The following is a 24,230-nucleotide window of genomic DNA, read 5'->3' as shown; positions in this document are numbered from 1 at the left end:
CTCTCTCTCCTTGATTCCAGAGAGCTCTTGTCCGAATGTCTCCAGCCAGTACAAAAGCTGAAGTGGGAATGAATCTTGACTCTGAATCTCCAAGAGTGTGGGATTGTGGGTTTCTGCCTTGTCATATAGATAGGTGTTTTCATTCTACCCAACTCTAAAATTATGTAGTTCAATAAGTCTGATGTAGCCTAAAGGAAAATGCTAGGAAATAAGGAATGTTCCTTGCCTTACCATTAATTAGCTATAAGGCCACATGCAAGTCATTATTTTTCCTCTGCAAAACAAGGGGTCTGGACTAGATGAAGACCAAGGTCCATAGGAGCCACATATTTTATAATTACATGATTTTGGCTTTATGATTGAATATATATGGTAGCCCAAAGAAATTACAATAAGACGCCCCCAATGATTGGTAGTATTCCACTTGCTGTTGCTAATGATAATAATAGCATTCCTATAGTGTTCTAAGGTTGGGTAATTGCTTAATTTGTTATTTCATTTGCTCCTCACAATATTATCCCATGAGATAAATGTGCTATTACCATCATTTTCCAGATGTGGAAAGCTGAGGTGGAGAAAAGTTAAGTGATTTGCTCACAGCCACACAACTAATACTTAAGCATGAATTGAACTCAAGTTATTCTGACACTAAGCCTAGCTACCTACATAATGAGGACGGAATGACTAATTATCAGTTTAATTCACATTTTAACTAACTAATGTGTCTTACTGCATGTGGAGGTGTTCCAAAGCAGGAACTTGCAATCTAATTGCATTTGTAAAAAGAAAAACCAAGCCAAAAAATAACTATAAAAAGAGGCAGGCATAATATTCTAATATTATCTGTATAGAAATGTTCTATTTCTTTTAGTCATTTACTTAGTTACATCAGTTCTCAAAAAAACCCATAGTGTAGTCTAAAAAGGAATGACTGTCACACAAGATTGCACACACACACAATACCTGAATTACTACACTCTAGGGGTATGGATGAGACATGTGGGATCAAGTGACAGTATAGAGGACGTTCAGGCTGGAGAAGGGGAAACTTGGGAGAACATGATGGTTGTTTTCTAGTATCTGAGGGGCTATCACATGGAAGGTATTGTTCCACTTTACAGATAGAATAAGGAATGATTTAAGTTTAATTTCATTGAAATTCATATGGCATTATTATGAAGACTCTTGACCATTTTAATTGTTCTCTTCCTCCCCTATTCCTAAAATATGACAATTTAAAACTAATTACAATATTCTAGATATGGTCTGGGCAGGACAAAAAAAGAGTGGGGGGGGAAACTTTTCTTTCTTTATTCAAATTTACTTTGAAAATTGGATCTTTGTTAATGCAACTCAAAATCTTATTAGCTTTTTTGGCTGCCAAATTATATATCCAAGAGAGTAATTTTAAAATATAATTTCATGGTTCTTAAAGTTCCCTAAAAGTATTGTAGTAGCAGCTCTCTATGTTTTGACCATAATTAACAACTCATATTGACATAGTGCTCTAAGTTTCTAAGAGTGTTTTGCTCACAACAACACTTGTTAGGCAGGTAGAACAAGAATCGTTATCTTTATTTTACAGATAAAGAAACAAGTTTGAGAAGTACATCAACTAAAACTGTTAAGACAGAAGGTAGAAAGATGATGGTAATAACATTCCCTTTAACAAAAAACATTTTTTAAAAAAGCAATTAATCCTGAATGAAAAAACTTCCCGGCATTTAACAAACTCAAAGACTTCCAGGTTTTTGTGACAAAAGTCCCAGAATTTAAGAGACAATACAACAATTTAGGAAAAATATGAAGTAAATATTAAAGACTAATTATAAGGGAGTTAATAAATTCAAACTGTTTGCTTCATATATATCCAAAAAAATCAGCAATACTCTCAGGATTATTGCCATTTGGGTAATTTAAAAGAAAGGCTTAGGCTGAGATGAGTATGATGGGATGATTCTAAAAAATTAAAACTGTATGAAAATATAAAAAGGAGTAATCATTTTGTATAAATTAATCATTAAAAGGAAAATTAGATACAGAAGAAGCTGGTGGGAGGAGGGTGGGTATTGCTGGAACTTTACTCTCAATAGGAATGGATCAAAGAGGGAAATATACATACATACATACATGTATACATGTATGTATGTATGTATAAAGGTCTTCCTAAATTTAGAAACAAGAAAGCAAGGGAATAGGGTGGGGGAAGAGGCTAAGGGAGGTATTTTAAGACAGATGGGGAGGTTAAAGAATTGAAGGGCAAGGTAGTGGGTAGAAATAAAGCAGAGGAGTGAGAAGAGATAGGATAAATAGGGTGAGAAATATAGTAAAGAAAAATAGGAAGGAAGAAAATACACAAGTATTTGTAGCTTAGAATGTAAATGGGACAAATTTACTCATAAAATAGAAATGGATTGAAAATTTGAATTCAACAATATATATGTTGCTTTCAGGAAACATAAAAAGAGAGATATATACAAAAATAAAATAAAGAGAAGGAATTTGAATTTATCATGTAAAAAAAAGCAGGATAGTAATCACGATCTCAGATAAAGGTTAAGCTAAAATAGATTTATTCAAAAGTAAAAAAACACCTAGTGAGTAAAAAAAACAAAAAAATAAAACCTGGGTATATATCTGTCAAAACAGACATAGAAACTATATGGACTATCTTAATTAAATGAATTTATCTCTATAAAAATTGTAAACACAGGATACTTCCTATGCAAATAAACTTCTCTAAATAACTGAAGTAATATTTATTCTTCATGGTTAGATAAACTTGATATAATTTTTTTAAATATCAATTTTATCTAAATAATCTATTTATTCCACATCATCCTAATAAATTACTAAAGAATATTTTACTGAGTTAGAAAAATAACAAAGTTAATTTGGAAGAACAATAGGTAAGGAACTTCAAAGAAATAAGGCAAAAAGATGTAAAGGAAGTAGATTCAATAGACCTTGAACTATATTATAAGGGAAGAGCATTTTTACTTAAATTTTCTTGTTTAATAAAACCTATGTAGCCAAGAATAGAAGGAATGCAGAAAATTGAGAAAAAATTTTCATAGATAATCTGCTGTGGTATATGAAATGAGCTGGCTCATATGGAAAGATTTGGACCTATGAAGGAAGATGATATACACTTTCGAGAAACAGATGCGAGGGAGAAATAAGCATAGGATGGTCTTATCTATATGTATATGTCTATAAATGTGTATGTTTAGATGTGTTTATATATGTATATATATAAGTATGGAAATATATATATCTCTCTCCATATAAATGTGTGTGTGTGTACCTAAACTTAATTGTGGCCTTCTTTAGGGTAGGGATGGGGAAAAAGGGAAAAAAAATAAAGCAAAGAGTATACAGCAAAGGATAAAAGAAAACCAACAAAGAAGCAAAGAAAATCTGGGCAATTTTGAAAATAATGTGTGGTTTTTATTATATAGATTTTCTTGAACTGGAAATTTATTGTTACATTTTGAATCCTCTTGTGGTCTGTGGCTGGCAATATTTTTTCTTTTCCCATTCTGTATTTAAGTTTGAAATAAAAAAAAAATTAAACCACAATTAAGGATTCAATAGTTAAGTTCTTCTCTTCATGCTCTCATATTTCCTCAGTTTATTCAAAGCTCCTCTCAGTATCAGATTTTTAAAAAAGAGAAAAAGAGAGAGCTACAAGAAGGAAAGAGCCAAGGCAGTCAGTCTTCATAGTTCATTAGAAAATTATAAAAACAATTATCAGGTCATTAAAGGCTTTTCAAAAGAAGTATCAAAATGTCTTTCACACAATTTCCAAAGACAAGCAGAAAACAGTAGTACTACATAAGTCTGGGTACCATGTATATTCTTGGACATTGCACAAAGATGCCAGCACTGACGTTATGTTATTTTAGCAATAGCAAATGTGTCTGAGGAGGACATGCAAAGACATATATCCACATAATCAGAAAAACCAGGGGACTGACTATAGGATTTTATTTCCAACAAATTTTATTACGTAAAGCAAGGCACATCAATCTGTACTGTAGCTAGTCTGAATTTCCGTAGAGTAAGTTTTGTTTTCATATAATATAATGGAGCTTTGACTAAAATGAAGCAAAAAATAGAGCAGGATTGCTATTAAGTAGCTACTACCTATACAATTATCAATCTAAGAAAAAAAATAACTGCCATTCTTCCCACTTTGCATACATGAAGGCTGTCCTTTTATTTGTTGCAATTTTTTTTTTGCTGAGGCAATTGGGGTTAAATGACTTGCCCAGGTCACACATATTTGTTGCAGTTTTACAAAAGCATGGAATTTGCAAAATGGAAGGACCTCAGTGACCAAACTAATCCAATCCTTTGCCTCTCAGGCAACAAAAAGCCTTTTTGAGTAAAGTGGTGTCCTTACTTTACTGGAACATGCCAGCTACTTTCTTGGTATTCTACAATTTGTTTTCACAGAATGAAGTTTGAAGGGGAACATAACTGGGGTGTTCTAGCAATACCTTATTGAAGAATGTTAAATTAAATGATCAACAATAACAAAAACCCTGCTAAAACTCTCCTAATTGGTTAAGAGAATTCTTTTTCTGTTCATAACCTGTTGTTTCTGGACTTATTCTTAAGTCCCCTTGTGTTTCCTGTAGCTAGACGATCAACTCTCAAGGGGAATGCTCTCCTCAGAACACACCAGCTTGTGTTGAAAGGAAACTTAAAATAATAGCTTTAGATTCAACAGAGCAAATCAGCTATTTCAGAAGAGGCAAATCAATGAACAAAAAGCTCCATCTGCAACCTTGGTCTGCATCCACAGTGTGTGTTCTGCTAGTGACAATTTGTTCTACCTAAGTTTTTCTCGCTATAAAAGGGTCTGACTACATTAGCAGCAGCCTTTCACTATTCCCCTTGAATGCCAAAGAAAAATTAATATATAAAAGTATTTTCCTCTATCCTAAAGAGCCCTTATCTCATATGTTATAATTTGCCTTGAGAAAAGCAGGAAACATTCATAAGATTTTGAGTTTAAAGATATAACTGAGGGCACTGGTCCAGTTTCATTTTAGAGTCCAGGTAACCAAATTGAAGAGAAATGAAATGATTCACTCAAGATAACAAATGTCATAAAGTGAAGATCTGAGATATGTATTAATGACTTCTGACTCCAAAGGATATGTAGGCATTATGACCACTGTTCAGGATCAGAGGGAACACATATTGAAAATAAAATATTTTATGCTAAAAAAGACCTATAATCCCTTTACATTATACTTTGTAACTAGTGCTTTTGGTGTTTCCCTGATGAGGAGGGGAAAATAAAATGCCAGATTTTTTTATTTAAAGTTCTCTAATTTTATCTTCTATTCAAACAACCAGGCCCATGATTCTCGATTCTCTTAACTCAAGCTTCTAATATCTTTTTTATATCTTGTTTCTGCTCTGATTTTAGGCTTCTTGTTCCCAAACTTTGCTCACCAAGACAGATGACTATAAACTTTCGATGAATATTATTAAAGAGTTACTTGGAAACCTTGCTTGATTATATTCAGTGGTAAGAATTCAATAGTTTACTAGATGGGACTCTGGCAATCTTAATACTTTACATTTTACAAAATTAAGATAGAAAAACAGAAGGAAAACAAAGGGGAAAAGAAATGGAAGAATAATGACTATGCAATCCACAATGGTGAATAATAATGGATTTTGTCTAAACAAGTACAATGCAGCGAAATTAAAAATCGTATTCAATGTTAGTTTTGTTCTAATTTGGAAGCCAAAACCCTTTATTTCAAAATTTGAATAAGGTTTTAACAGCACAAATTCCAAACACTAAGCAACAAATGGTTGCTAAATTCAAGAAAGAGGATGGGGGAAATAGGCAAAGAAAAACACGCTATTGAAGCAATACTGGTTTTATTAACACAGTAGAAAGTATATTAAAAAAAATTACAAAAAAATCTATCTATACCATTAAAATTCAAAGGTATAGAAATATCATTTATGATAAAGAGTATCTATACCAAATACTGGGCACTAGCTTGCCAAGATAGCCTGACATCAAACCTATATAAAAGTAACTTTAAAAAAATTTTAATGCAAAAGAAGAGAGGTAGTAAGAGAGATAGTGCCTGTTAATGGATACCTGACATAATAAAAATTAGCAATATTTCCCAAATTAAGTATATTGCTCAATGTAATAGCAATTAAAATACCTATAGTCTACTTTATGGAATTATTTATAATATGCTAAATATATTTGGCTGTCAGGTAACATATACTTATTAACAGCTTAATATGTGAAAGGAACCATGTGAAGGAGGCGAATATGAGCAAAACATGGGAAAATAGTCAACCTATGAAGAGGAATGGATTTTTAAAACTTATTGGAAAATTGACATTTGGAATATAATAAGGAACTGGTAATTTGTAAAAGTTATACTAATCCTCTAAGAGACACCTGCTTAAAGGAGATGCTTTTTGGACAAAAAGTATTTCAACTGACTATTGGAAAAATTAATCATTCTCTAAGAGAAATATTCATTAAAACATCTTTGAGTCATCTCCTTATAGCTGTCAATTTGATAAAAATAATTAGAACTATAAAAATCAGTGCTGTCAGGTTTATAAGGAAACTCATTCTATTACATTATCAATTTGAGTTTTTAGTAGTACAATTTTTTTTTTCATGGAACTCCCTGGAAATATCTAATAAATGCTAACTAGTGGGATAAGTAATAGATTTGGAACCAGAAGGTTTAAATTTAAAATACTCCATTTACTGTGTAACTTTGGAAAATCAAGCAATCTAATAAATAAATGTAATAAAATTTGTATTTGGTGGGGATACAAGGAAAGGCAAAAGAAAGTCTGCCCTCAGCAGAAGATAGATGGCACAGTGGATAGAGTACCAGTCCTGAAGTCAGGAGGACTTGGATTAGAATCCAGTATCAGACAGATAACACTATATATGTATGACCTTGCGGCAAGTCACCCAGTTGGGAGGAGGAGAAGAAGAAGGAAAAGGAGAAGGAGAGAGAGAAGGAAGTCTGCCCTCTAAGAGCTTGTAATTAAATGGAGGAGACAATGTGCAAACAAGCATGTGCAAACAAGATATATGCAGAACAAATGGGAGATAATCAACTACAAACCACAGCATACTGATAAAACAACATGAAAAATGTTTTCTGTTTACAATAGAAAAATATGAATTGTCTATGAAGCTACATAGTATACATAACTTGGGCTTTTAAAACATAAAATAAATTTAACACAGTAGCACCAACAATGCCTTCCCCTCCCACCCCCAATGAACCCTTCTGAACTTTTGTCTGTATTTTTAAAATGTTTCAAGGTCTTTTTTTTAACTTCATTTTTTTGGGAATTTTACTACCAAAATGGGCAGTAAAGTGACACAGTAGATACAGTTTTGGGTGGGGGTCAGGAAGATTTATCATCCGGAGTTCAAATCCAGCTTCAGATAGTTTAATCTTCTCTGCCTCACTTTCCCCATCTGTAAAAGAGCTGGAAAGGAAATGGCAAACCACTTCAGTACCTCTGCCAAGAAAACCCAAAAGGGGTCATGAAGAGTCAGACAAAGCTGAATAACAACCAAAGTGATGTCTCTATTTCTAACTGCGCATTCTTATTACTTGATTTCCATGGCTGGAGCACATTCCCTCCTCCCCAAGAGGGGTCATGAGGAATGGGACAGGACTGAAAAACAATTGAACAAGTGAAAATAGTAGTAACTCTCAATTGAACAGGTTAACATTTTGGGTGGGGGGGAGAGGGAGGGGAGGCAATTGGGAGTTACACAGTAAATGTTTAGTGTCTGAGGCCAAATTTAAATTCAAGTCCTTGTAACTCCAGACCAGTGCTGTACTTACTGAGCCATCATACTGCCCCAAATAAGTCAAATGCTAAACAAGAAACAGTGTATATTAACTAAATAACCAGTTATAGTCACATACTTACCATGGTAAGGCTGATCACAAAGGTATTCATTGGAGTCTCCTTTCTTCCAAGTATCAGACGAATTTACATTTGCAGTGACTTGTCCATCCTTCAAAGTCAATCTGTACTGGGAAGCACTGTATAAAGTACCATACTCACATTTCCACCATAACATAGCATTGGAATCACAACTGAACATTTTCAAGGAATCTTTGGGTTTGGCAATATCTATTCCAAGGCACATCTGGGATTCCACATGGAAGAGGCGATGTTGTGATACCCACTTCCACTGCAAATCATTGGTCTTCTTGCAGTCCACTGCTACTACCCAACCACTGGCAGTTTTAAGGCATCTGTCAGTGTTTTCATGGCGGATGGTAAATGGGCCATTATCTGTATGGGAAAAAAAAATTGAGAAAAACTCAAAAATTGTAATGATACATACCCTAGCCTTTGTTCTATGAAAAGTGGCTGAATTCAAAGGGATGGTCTCAATAATGATATATTCATATAGAAAGTATCCTACCTGAGCAGAACTATCCTATCATGTGAGGAGCTAGGAGCCCCTTGGCTTTCATATTTCCTTAGGACTTGACTTGGATCTCATTGCTCTCTAGGGCATACTCCAGACTTTCTCTATCATCCTCCTAGAAACTTCATCATCTTGAAAGCTTATCCAACACTGAAATTTACCCATTGGAAGTATCTTCCATTCCTGTAGCCTCTCCCTTTGATTGTATTGTTGTCAGCCATATTTATTCCTCTCTCCTTTCCTGGCTTCACTCAATCTTCTCTACCATTTCTCATTCACTTCATTCACCTCATTCAGCACCCCCAGACCTCCCTTTTAGTTTCCATTTATGTGTTGTCTCCCCCCTCCCTACCATAAATGGAAAGTACCTTAAGGGTAGAGTAATTTCTGCTAGTATTTGCATTAGAACAGTGCTTGGCACAAAATAAGTGTTAAATAAATGTTTGTTGGTTGACCCAATAGCATTCTAAAGCCATCTGGAAATAAAACTCTATTATATGCTACAGTTATTTAGCAGTAGAATGTAGGAGGGAGTACAGTATAGTGGAAAGAATGGTGGGTTCAGATTGAAAAGATCTATTTTTAAAATCTTGGCTGTGACAACTACTAGGGCAGTCAGGTGGGATAGCTTCATCCTCCTGAGTTCAAATCTGATTTCAGACTAACTAGATGGGTGTCCCTAGTCAAGTCACTTAATTTTGTTGCCTCATTTTCCTCATCTGTAAAATGAGTTGGAGAAGAAAATGGCAAACCATTCCAGTATCTGTGTCAAGAAAATCCCAAAAGGGGTTACAAAGTCAGACACAAGTGAGCAACAATAATGACTGGGTATTTTTATTAGTTGGCTCTCATGCCTGGAATAATCTCTCCCATCAATTCTGCCTCTTAGCTTCCCTGGCTCCCTTCAAATCCTAGCTAAAATCCTACCTGCTACTGGAATTTTTAAAAAATCCCTCTTAATTTTAGTACTTTCCCCTCTGTCAATTATTTCCAATTTAATTTTTATATAGCTTGTTTGTAAGAATTGTTTGCATTTTTGCTCCCCATTAGGTTGTTAGTGCCTTAAGAGTGGGGACTTTTTTTTTTAACCTTTCTTTGCATTCCCAGTACTTAGCACAGTGCTTGGCACAGACTAGTTACTCATTAAATGCTTATTATCATTAGAATCATAAATTTGGAGTTATAAGGGCTCAGAGACTATCTAATTGAACTCCCTCATTTGACAGATGAGGAACCTGAGCCCCTAAGGAATGAAATGGCTTGTCCAAATAATCAATACAACCATAAAGCATAAAAAATACTAAAATATTAAATAAATTTAGATGAGTAAAGGTGGAGACAAACACCAGAAGAACCAGTGGGGGGAAAGGGGGTAGCAAGATGGCACAGTGGATAAAACAGCCGCCCCGGAGTCAGGAGCACTTGCATTCAAATTCAGCTTTACTCACTTGACACGCCCTAGCTGTATGGCCCGGGGCAAGTCACTTAACTCCAAACTCCAATTACCTTTTACCTTACCCCACCCCATCCCACAAAAAACAAACAAAAAAAAAAAACAAAAAAAAAACAAAAAACAAAAAACAAACAAACAAAAAACTAATCAATTTTCAGTACTATAGGGGACTTTCCATATAATACACACTTCACTGGGACTGGTTTCATTTGTAAATTTCTTCTCAGGAAAGGAGATCAAAATAGCCTGATGAGAACTGGTGACAATATTTCAATGCTGAAAGTTGACAGAAAAAAAACTATTATTATTCAGTAAAAATCAAGATGAATATATCCTTTGAAAAAAGCTATTTTATTTCTGTAAGTATGGGAATAAATATTTGTGCGCTTTTGAATGATTAGGATACCAACTTTATGTATCTCACTATTTCTTTTCCCTACTATGTCTTCTCAGGGATACTTCTATTCTACTTTTATCTTTTAAGTGGATACCCATGTTAGGTGTTATCAACATTAGATCTTCTGGATGACTTTATTGTATTATAATAATTTCTTTTAATTTCCTTTCCACAGGAATCCTCTATCCTTCACTATTTCACATTTAAAAACAAGGAAGGCATCCTAGACATTTCCATTCTAAGCATACCTAAAACTTGATTTTATCTTTCACAGAATCATAGATTTAGAGCTAGGAGGACATCAGGACATCTAAAGCAATCTTTATTTTGCAGATAAAATCCAATAAAGGTTAGTGATTTGACCAAAATCATATAAGCTAAGTCAAGTGACAGAACCAGAATTCAAAGTCAGGTCTCCTAACTATTATTTCACTGCTTAGAACCACATAACTTTGGGAAGGTGAATTCCTGACAAAATGGTTTGCTATCATTCATAATGATGAGGTCTAGAATTGGGGTACCTAAATGAAATTAGGGTTTAATTGAGGTCTAGTGGCAGTGCAAGAGTCCCCTGTAAAGGAATTTACAGACCCGAAAACCTAGATTGATAAAAGAGGTTTATTGTAGGGTTTGGAAGTAAGGTTAAAGTCTATTTAGTAAAAGGTGAAGGTATAATGCCGGAGAAACTGAGGCAGGATAGAGATTAGTGAACAATTTGATTATTAATTTATTGGAGAGTAAATCAATTGGCTGGATCAGTATTTGTTTCAAGGTATCCAGCACTGAATTAAAAATAAAGATAGAGATAAAGAATCCTTTTAAGGTAACAAGAACAATGACATAGTGGGGGAGGTACCCGGATGGGGCTGACCAAATGGGGGAGGTACTGGAAAGACTCCAGATATTCTAATGATGTCTAAAAGAGATAAAGACCTTTATTTCACTAAACATTAAGAAGGAATAAGTATAGCCTAAGGTCTAAGATATAAGATCTTTCTCCTATCAAACATTTAGAGGGAATGGTTATAACCTGAGGCAGAGTAACTGAATAGGACAATTAGGGAATTAGTCAGGACATTAGTTGGGTCTGGACATTAAAAGAGAACTGTGGCACAACAAAGGCAGAAATAGAGGGCACCAGAAAGTGTTCCAGTAGGCATAAATCATTGGCAGGCAAGGCATAAGGCTGCCATGTTTGGAGCCTCTGCAAAAAGAGGATTCCAGCTTGGTTCTTTTATAAGGAAAGATTTGGCTAAAAGGGCCTGTGGGTGGAGTCCCAAAATGACTCCTCGAAGGGTTTTCATTGAGGGCTAGAATTTGCTTCATGGGGGTTGGGAAACCTGAACAGATTAGAATGGGGGCTCCAATCCTTTGGGGATTGTGAAATCCCGGATATCTACTATTGGAATTCAAAGAGATGCTTTTGACCAGGATTTGTGAATCAAAGATCCTAGCTTCTTGAATTGACAAAGTATCTGCCAGGAGGGGCTGGGAATCAGAAAGGAATAAATCAATCTGAAAGGACTAGTTTCTTAAAGGAACCACAACCGGCATCATTTATCCTATGACTTTGGAGGGTAAGGCCCCACTCAAATGCTACTTCCCTAGTCCTTTTACAAGAAAACTCCCACTTCTTGTTCTCTGAAATCCTGTACCACACAGTTACATTTATGAGAAGCACAATTCCTCTTCTCCCAGGCTGCCACTCTCCTTACTTATCCTTATGTGGTCTGGCCTTTACATTTTCCAGTCATTATCCTTTTATGACCTTTCTTTCTAGGGTATATAATGGAACCCAATTTCCCCACCTCTTCCCAAGAATACTTAGGTGGCTAGTGGATAGAGACCTGGCAATGGAATCAAGAATTATTTTCATGAATTCCAATCTAGCTTCAGACACTTACTATGGAGCCCTGGGAAAGTCTCTTAATCCTGTTTGCCTCAATTTCCTCATCTGTAAAATAAGCTGGATAAGAAAATGGCAAACTATTTTAGTATCTTTGCCAAGAACCATCCTTTCCCTACCCTCCCAAAAATGGGATCATGAAGAATCGGACATGATAACAATTATAACCCTTCACTCTCCTTCATTTTAGATCTCTTCCCTTTGATTGAAATCTGCCTCTCTCAGTTCAACTGTCTGGGTAGGAGGAAGAATTCACTGGCTCTTAGAGTCAGAGTCTCTGAGTAAGAACCACATCTAGATTTAGAATCACATCATCTGACCAAGAATCTCCTAGACCAAAAGATAAATTTTTTTGGTGGGCTAGAACCTAATGTATATATGCGTATGTTCCTAATCTCATTTAGCTTGGTACTTTGCATGAAATTGGCACTATATATTTTGAAGGAAGCCAAAGAAGATTGTGGTTTCTTGAGATAAACGTCATAATTTCTCCAGGAAAATCAGAAATAAGATTGATTTTCACAAGAGGCTTTTGAAACACTCTCATTACATTTCCATACCTCATGCAGACATGCAAATTGCTTATTATTAAGGGAGTAAAAATTAAGCATTCCAAATAATTTTAGACTAAAAACCTATTACATTCACAACATTCAATTTTGCAAATTCTTGAATTAAGCAAAATTGCCCACATAGTCTCTCAGCTACATTAAGAATTTATGAAAAAGTTTCTGTCTAAATTTTTTAAAATTTCCAATTCACAACCAATAGTCATTTCACTATAAACATCTTAGAATAAACCCAGTCTTAACATTCCAAAGGCTCATAGATTTATAGCTAAAAGGAACCTCAATTGAGTATATATAATACTTCCATTTTAAAATTAAGGAAGATGAGGCTTAGAGTAAAGTATTATCACCCAAAGTCCCCCAGAGCATAAATGTTAAGATATGTCAGAAGCTGCTTCATTCCTCATTTGAAAATCATTTTTTAAAGTACTTATCATGGGCAAATAGTTATCAAAAACACTTCTGAAATCAATCTATATTCCACTTTGCCAATAATACAAATTATCATAAAATAAAAATACCACTAACTCTTTTAAAGTGTTACCATGTAAGAAGTTTTACAGAAAAAAGTAATCAAATTTCACTCATCCCTTATTAAAAATAATAGACCTCATAAACCAAAGCCATTACTCTGAACTTCTTTGAAATTTATTTATCCATTTTATACCCTCTAATTCTGATACCTAATTGCTGTAATTTGCCAGCTTCCTGATAATTCTTCCCCATGGTGCAAGGATTTTAGTACCTAGCTCAGCCTTCACCTCTATTCAAACTTTCAACCTCATAGTTGGGCATTTCATTTTGGGCATTTCACTCAGGCCTCCTAATTCAACCTCCTTAAATCCCAGGACCTATGCATATGTATATAGCTCCTCACTACCTCAAGTAAGCACAAAAGAGTTCATACTTTAAATCTCACTATCAATATATATTTTTGAAAGTTCATAAATAGTTTAACAACCTATTACATATAACCTAACAATAGATTATTCAAAAAATTTAAAATATTTTTTCAAACTTCAGTCTGCTTACTGGGAAGCTTATAAAAGACATAGTGATTCTGCACAAACAAAACTAATGCAAACAAGATTAGAAGGGAAGTAACAAATTGGGAAAACATTTTTACAGTTAAAGGTTCTGATAAAGGCCTCATCTCCAAAATATACAGAGAATTGACTTTAATTTATAAGAAATCAAGCCATTCTCCAATTGATAAATGGTCAAAGGATATGAACAATTTTCAGATGATGAAATTAAAACTATTTCTGCTCATATGAAAGAGTGTTCCAAATCACTACTGATCAGAGAAATGCAAATTAAGACAACTCTGAGATATCATTACACACCTGTCGGATTGGCTAAGATGACAGGAACAAATAACGATGAATGTTGGAGGGGCTGTGGGAAAACTGGGACACTGATGCATTGTTGGTGGAGTTGTGAAAGAATCCAACCATTCTGGAGAGCAATCTGGAATTATACCCCAAAAGTTATCAAAATGTGCATACCCTTTGACCCAGCTATACTACTACTGGGCTTATATCCCAAAGAAATACTAAAGAAGGGAAAGGGACCTGTATGTGCCAAAATGTTTGTGGCAGCCCTTTTCATAGTGGCTAGAAGCTGGAAGATGAATGGATGTCCATCAATTGGAGAATGGTTGGGTAAATTATAGTATATGAATGTTATGGAATATTACTGTTCTGTAAGAAATGACCAACAGGAGAAATACAGAGAGGCTTGGAGAGACTTACATCAACTGATGCTAAGTGAAACGAGCAGAACCAGAAGATCATTATACACTTCAACAATGATACTGTACGAGGATGTATGCAGATGGAAGTGGATATCTTCAACATAGAGAAGAGCTAATCCAATTCCAATTGATTAATGATGGACAGAATCAGCTACACCCAGAAAAGGAACACTGGGAAATGAATGTAAACTGTTATTTTTACCTTCTGAATCCAATTCTTCCTGTGCAACAAGAAATTCGGTTCTACACACATATTGTACCTAGAATATACTGTAATATATTTAACATGTATAAGACTGCCTACCATCTGGGGGAGGGGGTTGGTGGAGGAAGGGAAAAAAATCTGAATAGAAGTAAGTGCAAGGGATAATGTTGTAAAAAATTACCCATGCATATGTACTGTCAAAAAAAAGTTATAATTATAAAATAAAATAAAAATTAAATTTAAAAAAAATAATAAAAAAAAGAAAAAAAAATAAAAGACATAGTGAAACTATAATAATGATTCTATCTCAGAATATCTGAATATTCAATTTGTCTCAGATTCTTATATGAGAACAGTGGATAAAAGTAGCAACTGAACCATTGTGAAAATACCACTGTTTTCTTTCCTCTAAAAGGGAATCTCTCTATCTGCCCTTGCAGAAAGACAGTTGAACTAGTATATTATCATTAGAGCGGTGAAGTCACCCAACTCTCCTAGAAAACAATTAGAAAGATTTTATAAAGATACTTTAATTCTATATCCTTTGATCTCAATATTAAACATATGATCTGATGAGGCCAAAGTTATATTGTATATATCTTATTTTTTACAAAATTATTTGCATGTTGCTTCCTCTATTAAATGGGAATCTTTAAGAACAGAACTTTTTTTTTTTTTTTGCCTTTTTTTATTCCTGAAACAGTCCTTGGCACACAATAGGTGCTTAATAAATGCTTTGATATTTGCTACAATATTCATAAGAGTACATTTACTAGTCACAAAAATTAAAAAAAAAAAACAGATGCTAACTGATGGAGATGACTAAACAAATTGTAGTAGATGAATGAATGTAAAGGAATATTACAGGACATAATGATAAATATAATCAATTGAAAAGAACACGAGAAATTTGTGAACTATATGGTGAAGAAAGCTAAAGAACCCTTATAAAAGCATGTCCCTTATTGGGACAATACAAATTGGAAGATCAGAAAATGAAAATCCAACACTGTGCAATTATAATGGCCAAGAAGCTTGGCCATGGAGAGGACCCGAGAAAATGCATTTCCTTTTCTTCTTTGCAGGGGCAGTAAGGATCACTATAGGCATGAAACACTGCACGTGCTATTAGACTCCATTGTTATAGTGTTTGGCTGGTTTTGTTGAAATATTGTTTTTCCTCTTTTTTTTTTTGGTAGCAGTCTAAGGGACATGAAAACTAGATAGATTCAGAAATAAATGTATATTAAAATTTCTATAAGCTTTTTTTTTTTTTTTTTAAATAAAAAGGCATCCATCCCCACCCATCAGGTTAATATGAAGCCATAATACAAGAATTGATCATTCTAGAGCCAGTCTTTACCAGGACAAAAACAGTTTAAAAATTAACAATTCCTAGATATAATTATATAAAGCCAATCTGGAATTCCCAGGATAAAAATTTGTCAGAATACAATCTAGAGGAGATCTTCTTAGGTTTCTCTCTTCCTTTCACAATAAATTAAGAAAATAGCTACATATTCTATAATGATCTTTTCTGTAGGTATTTAATTTGTCCAGGTAGAAAAGAATAACATGTTTTCAAGACTGACAGAATGAAATAGAGATATGCTAGGACAAAGAACAATCTTACATACAACTCTGCCATGGGAAGCAAAAAGGTGATAGATAATCTACTCTTCAATTTGAATACATATACACCAAAAAATAAATGCAGAGTATTTGAAGGGAGAGATCTAGGAGTGGGAAATGGGGCTTCCTGTTCAATATTGCTTTTTGATTTCAGAAACTAAGGACAATGTCATATGTTATTCTTCCCCCCTCCTATTCTGGCTTGCTCAGAAAATATTTACTCTTTCCAGCTTCTCTGCCCCTTGGCCCCCACCACTTTCAGTTACCACATTTTTTTAAATTTAGTAGTTCAGAAAATCTCCATTTTTTTTCTTTTTCTAATTGAAATGTCCAATGCAAATTAGTAAAAATTGTCCAACTGAGAGAGGTTTAGGAAGATTCATATGCTAATAAACTGCGGGCAGAAGTAATTATGAATTGGTCCAACCATTCTAGAAAAATAATTTGAAATTATATATGAAAAGTCATTTAAGTGTTCATATCTTTTGATCCAAAAACCCCTCCTCTGGGCACATATCCCAAAGAAGTCAAAGACAGAATGAAAAGTGCTATCTATAATAAAATATTCAGAGCAGTACTTTTTTTTTTTTTTTTTTGCAGTAGCAAAAAACTAGAAAAAAAGTAGATATTCACTGATTAAGGAATAGCTAAAAAAAAATTATAGTACCATTAATATAATGATATTAATGCACTGAAAAAATGAATATGAAGAATTTTGAGAGATAATCTGTACTATAGGGGGAAACAGGACTCCTAAAAAGGAGTTTATCACTGTACGTTATAGCTTCCACTTCTGTTAAGTATTCCCTGCATATGTTTGTCTTAAGAACCTGTCTTCTATGCATGTGTGTATATGGGTATATGACCCTAGCTTTTAAAACTAGGATCCTAGTGCTAAGTAATTTCTTGATTGAGTTAATTCCCATTTTGAAAAAAAGATTGAAAAATTCCCATTTAGCATGTGTGAGCTAAAATGCCCCCAACATGACTAAATGTATATTTCCATTCTTATGCTTGATAAATGTACACTACTGTTTTGAAAGAAAGATAATTTGTGAGAATTTTTGGTTTAATTCTCCAAGAAGTGTTATTGCCAAAGCTTGAAGACCCCCAAACTGTGACACTAAGGAGGTGTGACACAAAGATATAGATATGAGATGTTCCAATAAGAGTCATCCTGGACACATGCTCTTTTAGTAGATGGCCCACCTCCTAGCTCTCAGAGAAAACTGGTAGGCCATAGCAACAAAGATCAGGACCCAGCAATAAGAACAAATACCATTAACCTCAATTGTGAGTTTTTTTATGTATCCTTCAAAATCTTTCTATACCTTTTCTTAGATTCCAGTTTCTGAGATGAAGATGGTTGCCAAATCTAACCCTTCTACTTAAATATGCAGTCAATCTCATTTTCTCTACCTTCTTCTAGGAACTTTCTTTTAGTTTTTATTTTTAATTTATAAAATAAAACAAGCATTTCTAAAATACAGAATAAAAATTACATATAATTAAGAATACATTGCACATGAAACTGCAAATCTATTAACTACAACTTACTATTCCTTTAAAATATATAAAAAATTTATTATGTTTTTTTCCTTTCCTCCCCGATTCTTTAAAAAAAATTATCTTTTTATCTTACCACTCCCCCAAGCCAATTCCCTATATCTTTGTACTCTTTCACTACCAAGTATCTAAAGAGTCATCTATATTCTGAAAATTCTTACCACCCAATCACTTTTTGATCCCTCGCCATCTAACTTTTGATTTTTGCCTTTCTACAGAAGCTACTCCTCAAATGATTTTTTTAAACTGCTAAAATTCAGAGTGGTCTTTTCTCTATATTATTGGAGTAGACCTTTTAATCCCTCTACATTGTTAACCTTCCCCTGCCTCTAGATATGCTTTTGTCTTGGTTTCTCTGACACTACTCTCTCATTTTCTTTTTAGTATACTTTTTAAAGACTCTGATAGCTCTCTTTTCTATCTCTCTTGCAGTCTTCTAACCCATGGATCATTGCTCCTTTCTATACAAATAACCCTGACCTCTACATCAAATAACTCTCCTGAACTTCAAACTTGCATTCTCAACTTTCTCTTAGGCAACTAAATATTTTAAAGAAGAATTGGTCATTTTTCTCTCTTAAACCTAGCTTTCTTCCAAATTTCTTCATTTTTGTTGACAGTAACACTATCTTTCCAGTCATGTTATTGATTATTTTTTATAGTCATCAGTTATTTCCCCCACTCCAAATCCAATCAGTTGCCAAGGCTTTTTAATGTTTCTCCACATCAATGCTTCTATCTGTGCCCTTGGTTCTCTCCCCTCAGTGGTTATCACCCTTAGTATTAAATCTTTGTATCATATCCAGACTACTATAATGTGCTCCTAATTGGTTTCCCTACTTCTGTCTTTTCTTTCCCAATGTATCCATCACAGAGCTGTCAGGGTAATATTCCATAGGCATAGATTTAATCATTGCACTACCTGACTTAAGAGGCCTTGAGTGGCCCCTGATTGGCTCAAGGATAAAATACAAACTTTTCAACCCAATATTTAAGGCCTTTCTTAGTTTCACTCTAATCTACCTTTCTAATCCATGTCATATTATTTTCTTTCATGTACACTGCATTCCTGCAGTGGACTTCTAGAAGCTGGACTTTTAGAGGACTCTGAATGTCATTCTATCTCTTATCCATGTCCTCCTAAATCTGGAATTAATAGTCTTCCCTCACCTTCACTTTTTAGAATACTCACCTTCCTGCAAGCATTAACTTTGACTCTGTAAAACCTATTGATCCAAGCAATTGCAGATACTTGTTCCGACTTCAACAGTATATTTACTTAGCTATGAAATCAATTTATTACCTTCTCCCACCAAATCTCCCAGCAGAAAGTAGATTCCTTCTGTCTGAAAATGATTTCATTTTTGTTTTGTATCTCTGGCCCTTCCACACAGTACATGCTTAATGAATATTTGTTACAGTGATCTCTGATTCCACTTTTCCTCATGTGTAAAAAAAGGAATTTGGAATAGATTATCTTTTATAGTTCTATCACCTCCAATTTATCAAGCCATAAGATCTACACACATATGAACAATGAGATTTTACCCATATTAGACCTTTTTTTGGTACTTGCTCTTTCCCCCCTTATTTTCCACATTGCTGTAGAAACCACCTGGTTTTCTATATATCCCAACTAAAATCCTATCTTCTCTTAGAAGTTTTTTCCAGATTTTCCTTAATTCTAAGCTCTTTCTCTTAATGATCACCTCTAATTTATCAAATGTATAATATACATATGCATATATATGTATACATGTCATATGTGTATATGCAAATAAAACATTTTATGTGTGTATACATATTCATATATATGTATATAATTTTTTTCATGTTCTCTCTCCCATTAGATTCTGAGATCCTTGAAAAATGGGCCTGTCTTTTGCCTTTTTTGGCATCTCCAGGGCTTAGAAAAGTGCTATACATATGCTATACATAACTGGCACTATGAAAATTGACCAATAGCCCAATCCCATCACCAACCTCATCCCCCTTATTCTCTGGTTAGGTTCCAAACATTGCTTCCTTCTGTTTCTTTTAGCAGAATTTCCCAAAGTTCCTTTTGGAGATTAGTTAATCTACAGGAAAAAAACTCTTTTTATAAGAAGTTTATATCTGTAAACTTCACTGGGTTTCCTTAAAAACATCAATTATTATAATTATGATGTTTATATTTAGGATACACACCTGAGTGCTAAGGCCACTTTAGAAAGTATTCTTGTAGAATAGCAAAAATATTTTCTCCTATACTCTGCATCATCTTTGAATGAAGATTAATGAAGCCCAGTGCTTCATTAATTAGGGACACCGTGCTGCATTCTGGACACAGTGGGCTTACTTTGTGTCACCAAACAGTTTCCTTACTGTCAATATACAGGCAGGGACTACAGTCACTTTTGAATCAGATGATCAGATGGCTAACTTCCTTAAGAGCTATTTAGCACTGAACCTGAGGTTGTTACCTCTAGGGGCGAAAGGCACCATAATAGCATATAGTTCTAAGGCATGATCAGGTAGTCTGAATTCAAATTCCCTTTGTGACACCAATTAGTAGATCAGGAGTCACCTAACAACTTTGAATTTGTTTTCTGTAAAATGAGTACTCATAGTATCTACATCAAAAATTCAATGAGAATGTATGTAAAGCCTCAGTCAACTCTTTAAGGTCATAAAAGACAGAAGAACTGAAATTCATTGGTGGAAGGAATTTCTACATAGGGAGTTGCAAATTTTAAGTATGTGGCAAAGAAGCCCACAATTGGGGGTGGGGGAAAGGCTGAGAAAGTTCAGATTTTTTAAATGGCACATATGCAATATTTTCTTTGGAAAATATGATAGGTTTTAAAAAGACAAAATATTTTGTTAAATTAAACTTATCCACTGGCAGCCTCAAGCCTCAAGAATCTTACAGCATTTTGTAGGTAATATTCATTACATGAAATAGGAAAGGGACAACAGTGCAATAGTTCCTGCTCAAAGGAACCTACATTCTCCTGGGTAGAAGTGATACAATATTCATGGAGCTGAGTAATATGTACAAAATAATTTCATGATATGAAAGCTTCTTGGAAGATGCAGTTATGTTGTTGAGGTAGCCAGAGTGGGAGGGGAAGGGGGAGAGAAGACAGTAGATAAAACATTAAGTTTGAAGTCTGGAAGACTCAGATACTTCCTAGCTATGTTGCCCTAAGCAAGTCCCTTAACCTTTGTCTACCTCAGTTTCTTCAACTGTGAATAATAACAATATCTAAGTTCCAAGGTTCTAGTGAAGATCAAAAGAAAAAATCATTGGAAAGTGCTTAGTATTGTGCTTGACATATAGTATACACTTAATAAAATGCTTTTACAATTAGCCCCCTAGGAAGTAGTATTTGAGCTATGTTTTAAAGAAAACTAGGAATTCTATGAGGCAGAAATATGTAAGAAATTATTTCCAAAACTGGAGAATATCCTGTAAGTAGGGGTAGGAATGTAGGAAGTAGCTGAGTAGATTAACAGAGAGTCTGAAGCTCCAGTCCACTTCAAATTATTTAACTTTCTAAAAGGAGGGGAGCAGGAGAAAGATATATCAAGGAATTCATTTGTCCAAGGACTTACAATTTTTTTTCCCCAGAATCTGGAAATTTGAGACGCTTTATTTAACCAAAACAACATGCTTGCACATCGGATTATGAGGTACCAATTGCAAAATGAAGCTGGAAAATTGCCAGGTTAGTTATGAAAATTTTAATTTGAAAGCCCTTTCATCATTCCTCCAAACCTGGTAGATAGAGCATAGTATGATGCAGACCAGAAGCTCTTAGCAAGCTATAAGAAATGGGCACAATAGATAAGACAAATGTTTAGTAAACACATACTATGTGCAAGGCCTTGGTCTATGAATCAAGAATTAGCTTCTGTGTTAGGAGGATCAGGCAACTTGAGTTCAAGAACTGCCAGGCACATTGTTGGTCTGACTCTGGGCAAGTCACTTAATCTTTTAGGTTTTCCATATACCTCCCCCTAAAAACAAAAAGTTGTAAAATAGTTGTCCCTTTGCACTGATGAAGGCATTTTTTCATAAAAAGGTTATGGGATTCCTTAAAAGTTCTCAGCATCCTCACCTAATTTTTCCTTTTCTTTAGTCACTTCAAATTTATTCCTTTACCTGTACCATCATTTTCACTCCACTACTGAATGGAGGTGGGCAAGGAGTCCTATGTTCAAACCTGTGCTTTAGAAAAAGTAATCTGACAGCTGAGTAGACAGGATGAGATGGAGAAGAGAGAAATTTGAGGTATGGAAACCAACTAGGAAGCTAATGCAATGTTACATGTATAAGATAAAGAGGAACTGCACAGTAAAGTGGCAGAGGATGTTATTAAGGTAGAAACAACAGGACTTGACCACTGAATAGAGAGCCAGACTTCTCTGATTGATGAAATAAATGGTTATACAGTGATGACCAAACCTCAGTAAAACTCTAGTTTTGTCATAAGAAACTGTAACTATAATCCAATTAAGCATTTTTTTGTAAATAACTTTTCCCCTTTCTCATAAATTAATAGAAATATTAGAAATGGTGAGATGATGGGTGGGGAACTTCCACATCCAATCCTTTATACACCTTTTGCCAGTTCAGAAAAAGAAAGTAAAAGCAGAAATATAGTAATTTAGGTTGGTAAGGTAGGGATGGGAAGTGATATTAGTCACTACCTTCAAATTGCCACGAAGTGAAGTCGTTCATAGACAACACTTCCTTTAAATCAAGCTCCCAATCCTTCCCCCCACCAAAAGATGTACATGTATCCCTCAAATGTGTTAAGAAGCCAAAATTATCAGCCATGTTGCCAAAACTTCAAGTTTGCTAGCCCAGTGTTTTCCTCAAAGTGTAGTCTAGAAACTTTTGGGGACCCTCTTAAGTCCTATTACCCAAAAGAGACTCCATTGAGTTCTTTGGCAAGCACTGAAGGGTCCAGCAAATTGAAGTGTTTAGAGCTGTGGGAGTGTCGCACTTATCACTTTATAGGGGAGCCAACCAAGATGAAAAACCTCCAAAATACTTTACGTAAACGAAAAAAGACCTAACTAAAGAAGAGAACAAGCAGGGCCAATAGGTAACAAGATTACCCCAGGGAAAGGAAAAAATGTATACTAGAGATGATACAATATTAAGAAAAGCTAAGCGCTTCTGGCTCTTTCCTTTACTTCTGCACCTGCCTCACCCAGAAACCACACCTAAGCTCCTCTCCCGCCCCACCTGTGCCCTACTTCTCTACCCACATTTTAATCTACACATAGGCTTCCTCCTCAAACTCCCCCAGGGGACGAGGTCCTCGAAAATAGAAAGATAAAGCTAAACATGGTATCCATTCAGCCCAAAGGCACACAGCCATCAAATAAGCTGAGAGACACTGCAGACCCCGGCATCCCCCGGCATCCCCATTCACTTCCCAGCAGAAATAGCACCAAACTGCGCGCGGTAAAGCTCCGAGACAGACATTCAGGATTACCTGTGAAGTCCGGGGACACCCATTCCACTAAGCAACAGACGACCAGGAAAAGCAGCCGACAGGCCGGACGACGGCGCCTGGTTAGGAACGCCAGGTGCGTCGGCATCCTTACTGAAGCAACCCAGCAAGACACCCAGGAAAGCTCCGGCACCCACAACTCAGGACTCTGGCACCCCCTCCTCCCCCCTTTACTATTTCCCTCCGAGCTTTGGCCCCACCCCCGCTCTTGAATCTTGGGCCAATAAGATTCTCCTCCTCTACGGGAGGTGGGGGGAAGGAGGCGGAATAGGGTGGAGTAATTGAGCTGGAGAGAAGGGAAGAGCTAGGCTGTGGATTAGGGGACAGTGAAAGTTTGTTGCGAAGGTCGGAGGCCTTGAGAGGAGGCGGAGAAAGCGTTCACCTGGAGAGATGGGAAAGGCCGGCCAAAGCGCCGGCTTCACCGACTGCTTTTTCATTTTCCTGGGCTTTTCCTTGTTCTCGTTTTTGTTTTTCCTTTCTTCACAGAAGCACGAGCACATCCACCAGCATACCCAGACTTATGTATTTGCTAGTTTAGAAACAGATTTACTATAAGTAAATACAAAATAATGGTATTTGGGTGGGAGGTGGGACTTTGGTTGGGGGAATCTTTTAAAGGTCTCTAGAGCCGCTTGATTCGGCTCTTGTACATGCCCCTTTTTACTACTCAAACTCCGCTCTATCCTTTCCACGATCGGTTAGGTGGGAAAGTAAGTAACTCAGCTCCTAATCCGAGGGGAATACCAAGGCAAGA

General features: G+C 35.3%; 1 protein-coding gene across 2 annotated transcripts in view; it reads right to left on the bottom strand.

Moving 5' to 3' along the window:
* LOC141562947 (CD302 antigen) overlaps positions 1 to 23,599 on the bottom strand; it is a 180,514-nt gene extending 156,915 nt beyond the window's left edge. For both annotated transcript variants that reach the window (XM_074303320.1, XM_074303318.1), the window contains exons 1-2: positions 23,459 to 23,599; positions 7,972 to 8,343 (exon numbers count right to left, since the gene is read on the bottom strand). In XM_074303320.1, coding sequence (XP_074159421.1) covers positions 7,972 to 8,343; positions 23,459 to 23,564 — 478 coding nt within the window. In that variant the 5' untranslated portion in view covers positions 23,565 to 23,599. The remainder of the gene's footprint in view (positions 1 to 7,971; positions 8,344 to 23,458) is intronic.
* Between the last annotated feature and the right edge of the window lie 631 nt (positions 23,600 to 24,230).

This window comes from Sminthopsis crassicaudata, chromosome 3, assembly GCF_048593235.1.
Source record: "Sminthopsis crassicaudata isolate SCR6 chromosome 3, ASM4859323v1, whole genome shotgun sequence".
NCBI classification, from domain to species: domain Eukaryota; kingdom Metazoa; phylum Chordata; class Mammalia; order Dasyuromorphia; family Dasyuridae; genus Sminthopsis; species Sminthopsis crassicaudata.
The sequence above is the reverse complement of the archived record's forward strand: the minus strand, read 5'-3'. Positions and strand labels throughout refer to the sequence as shown.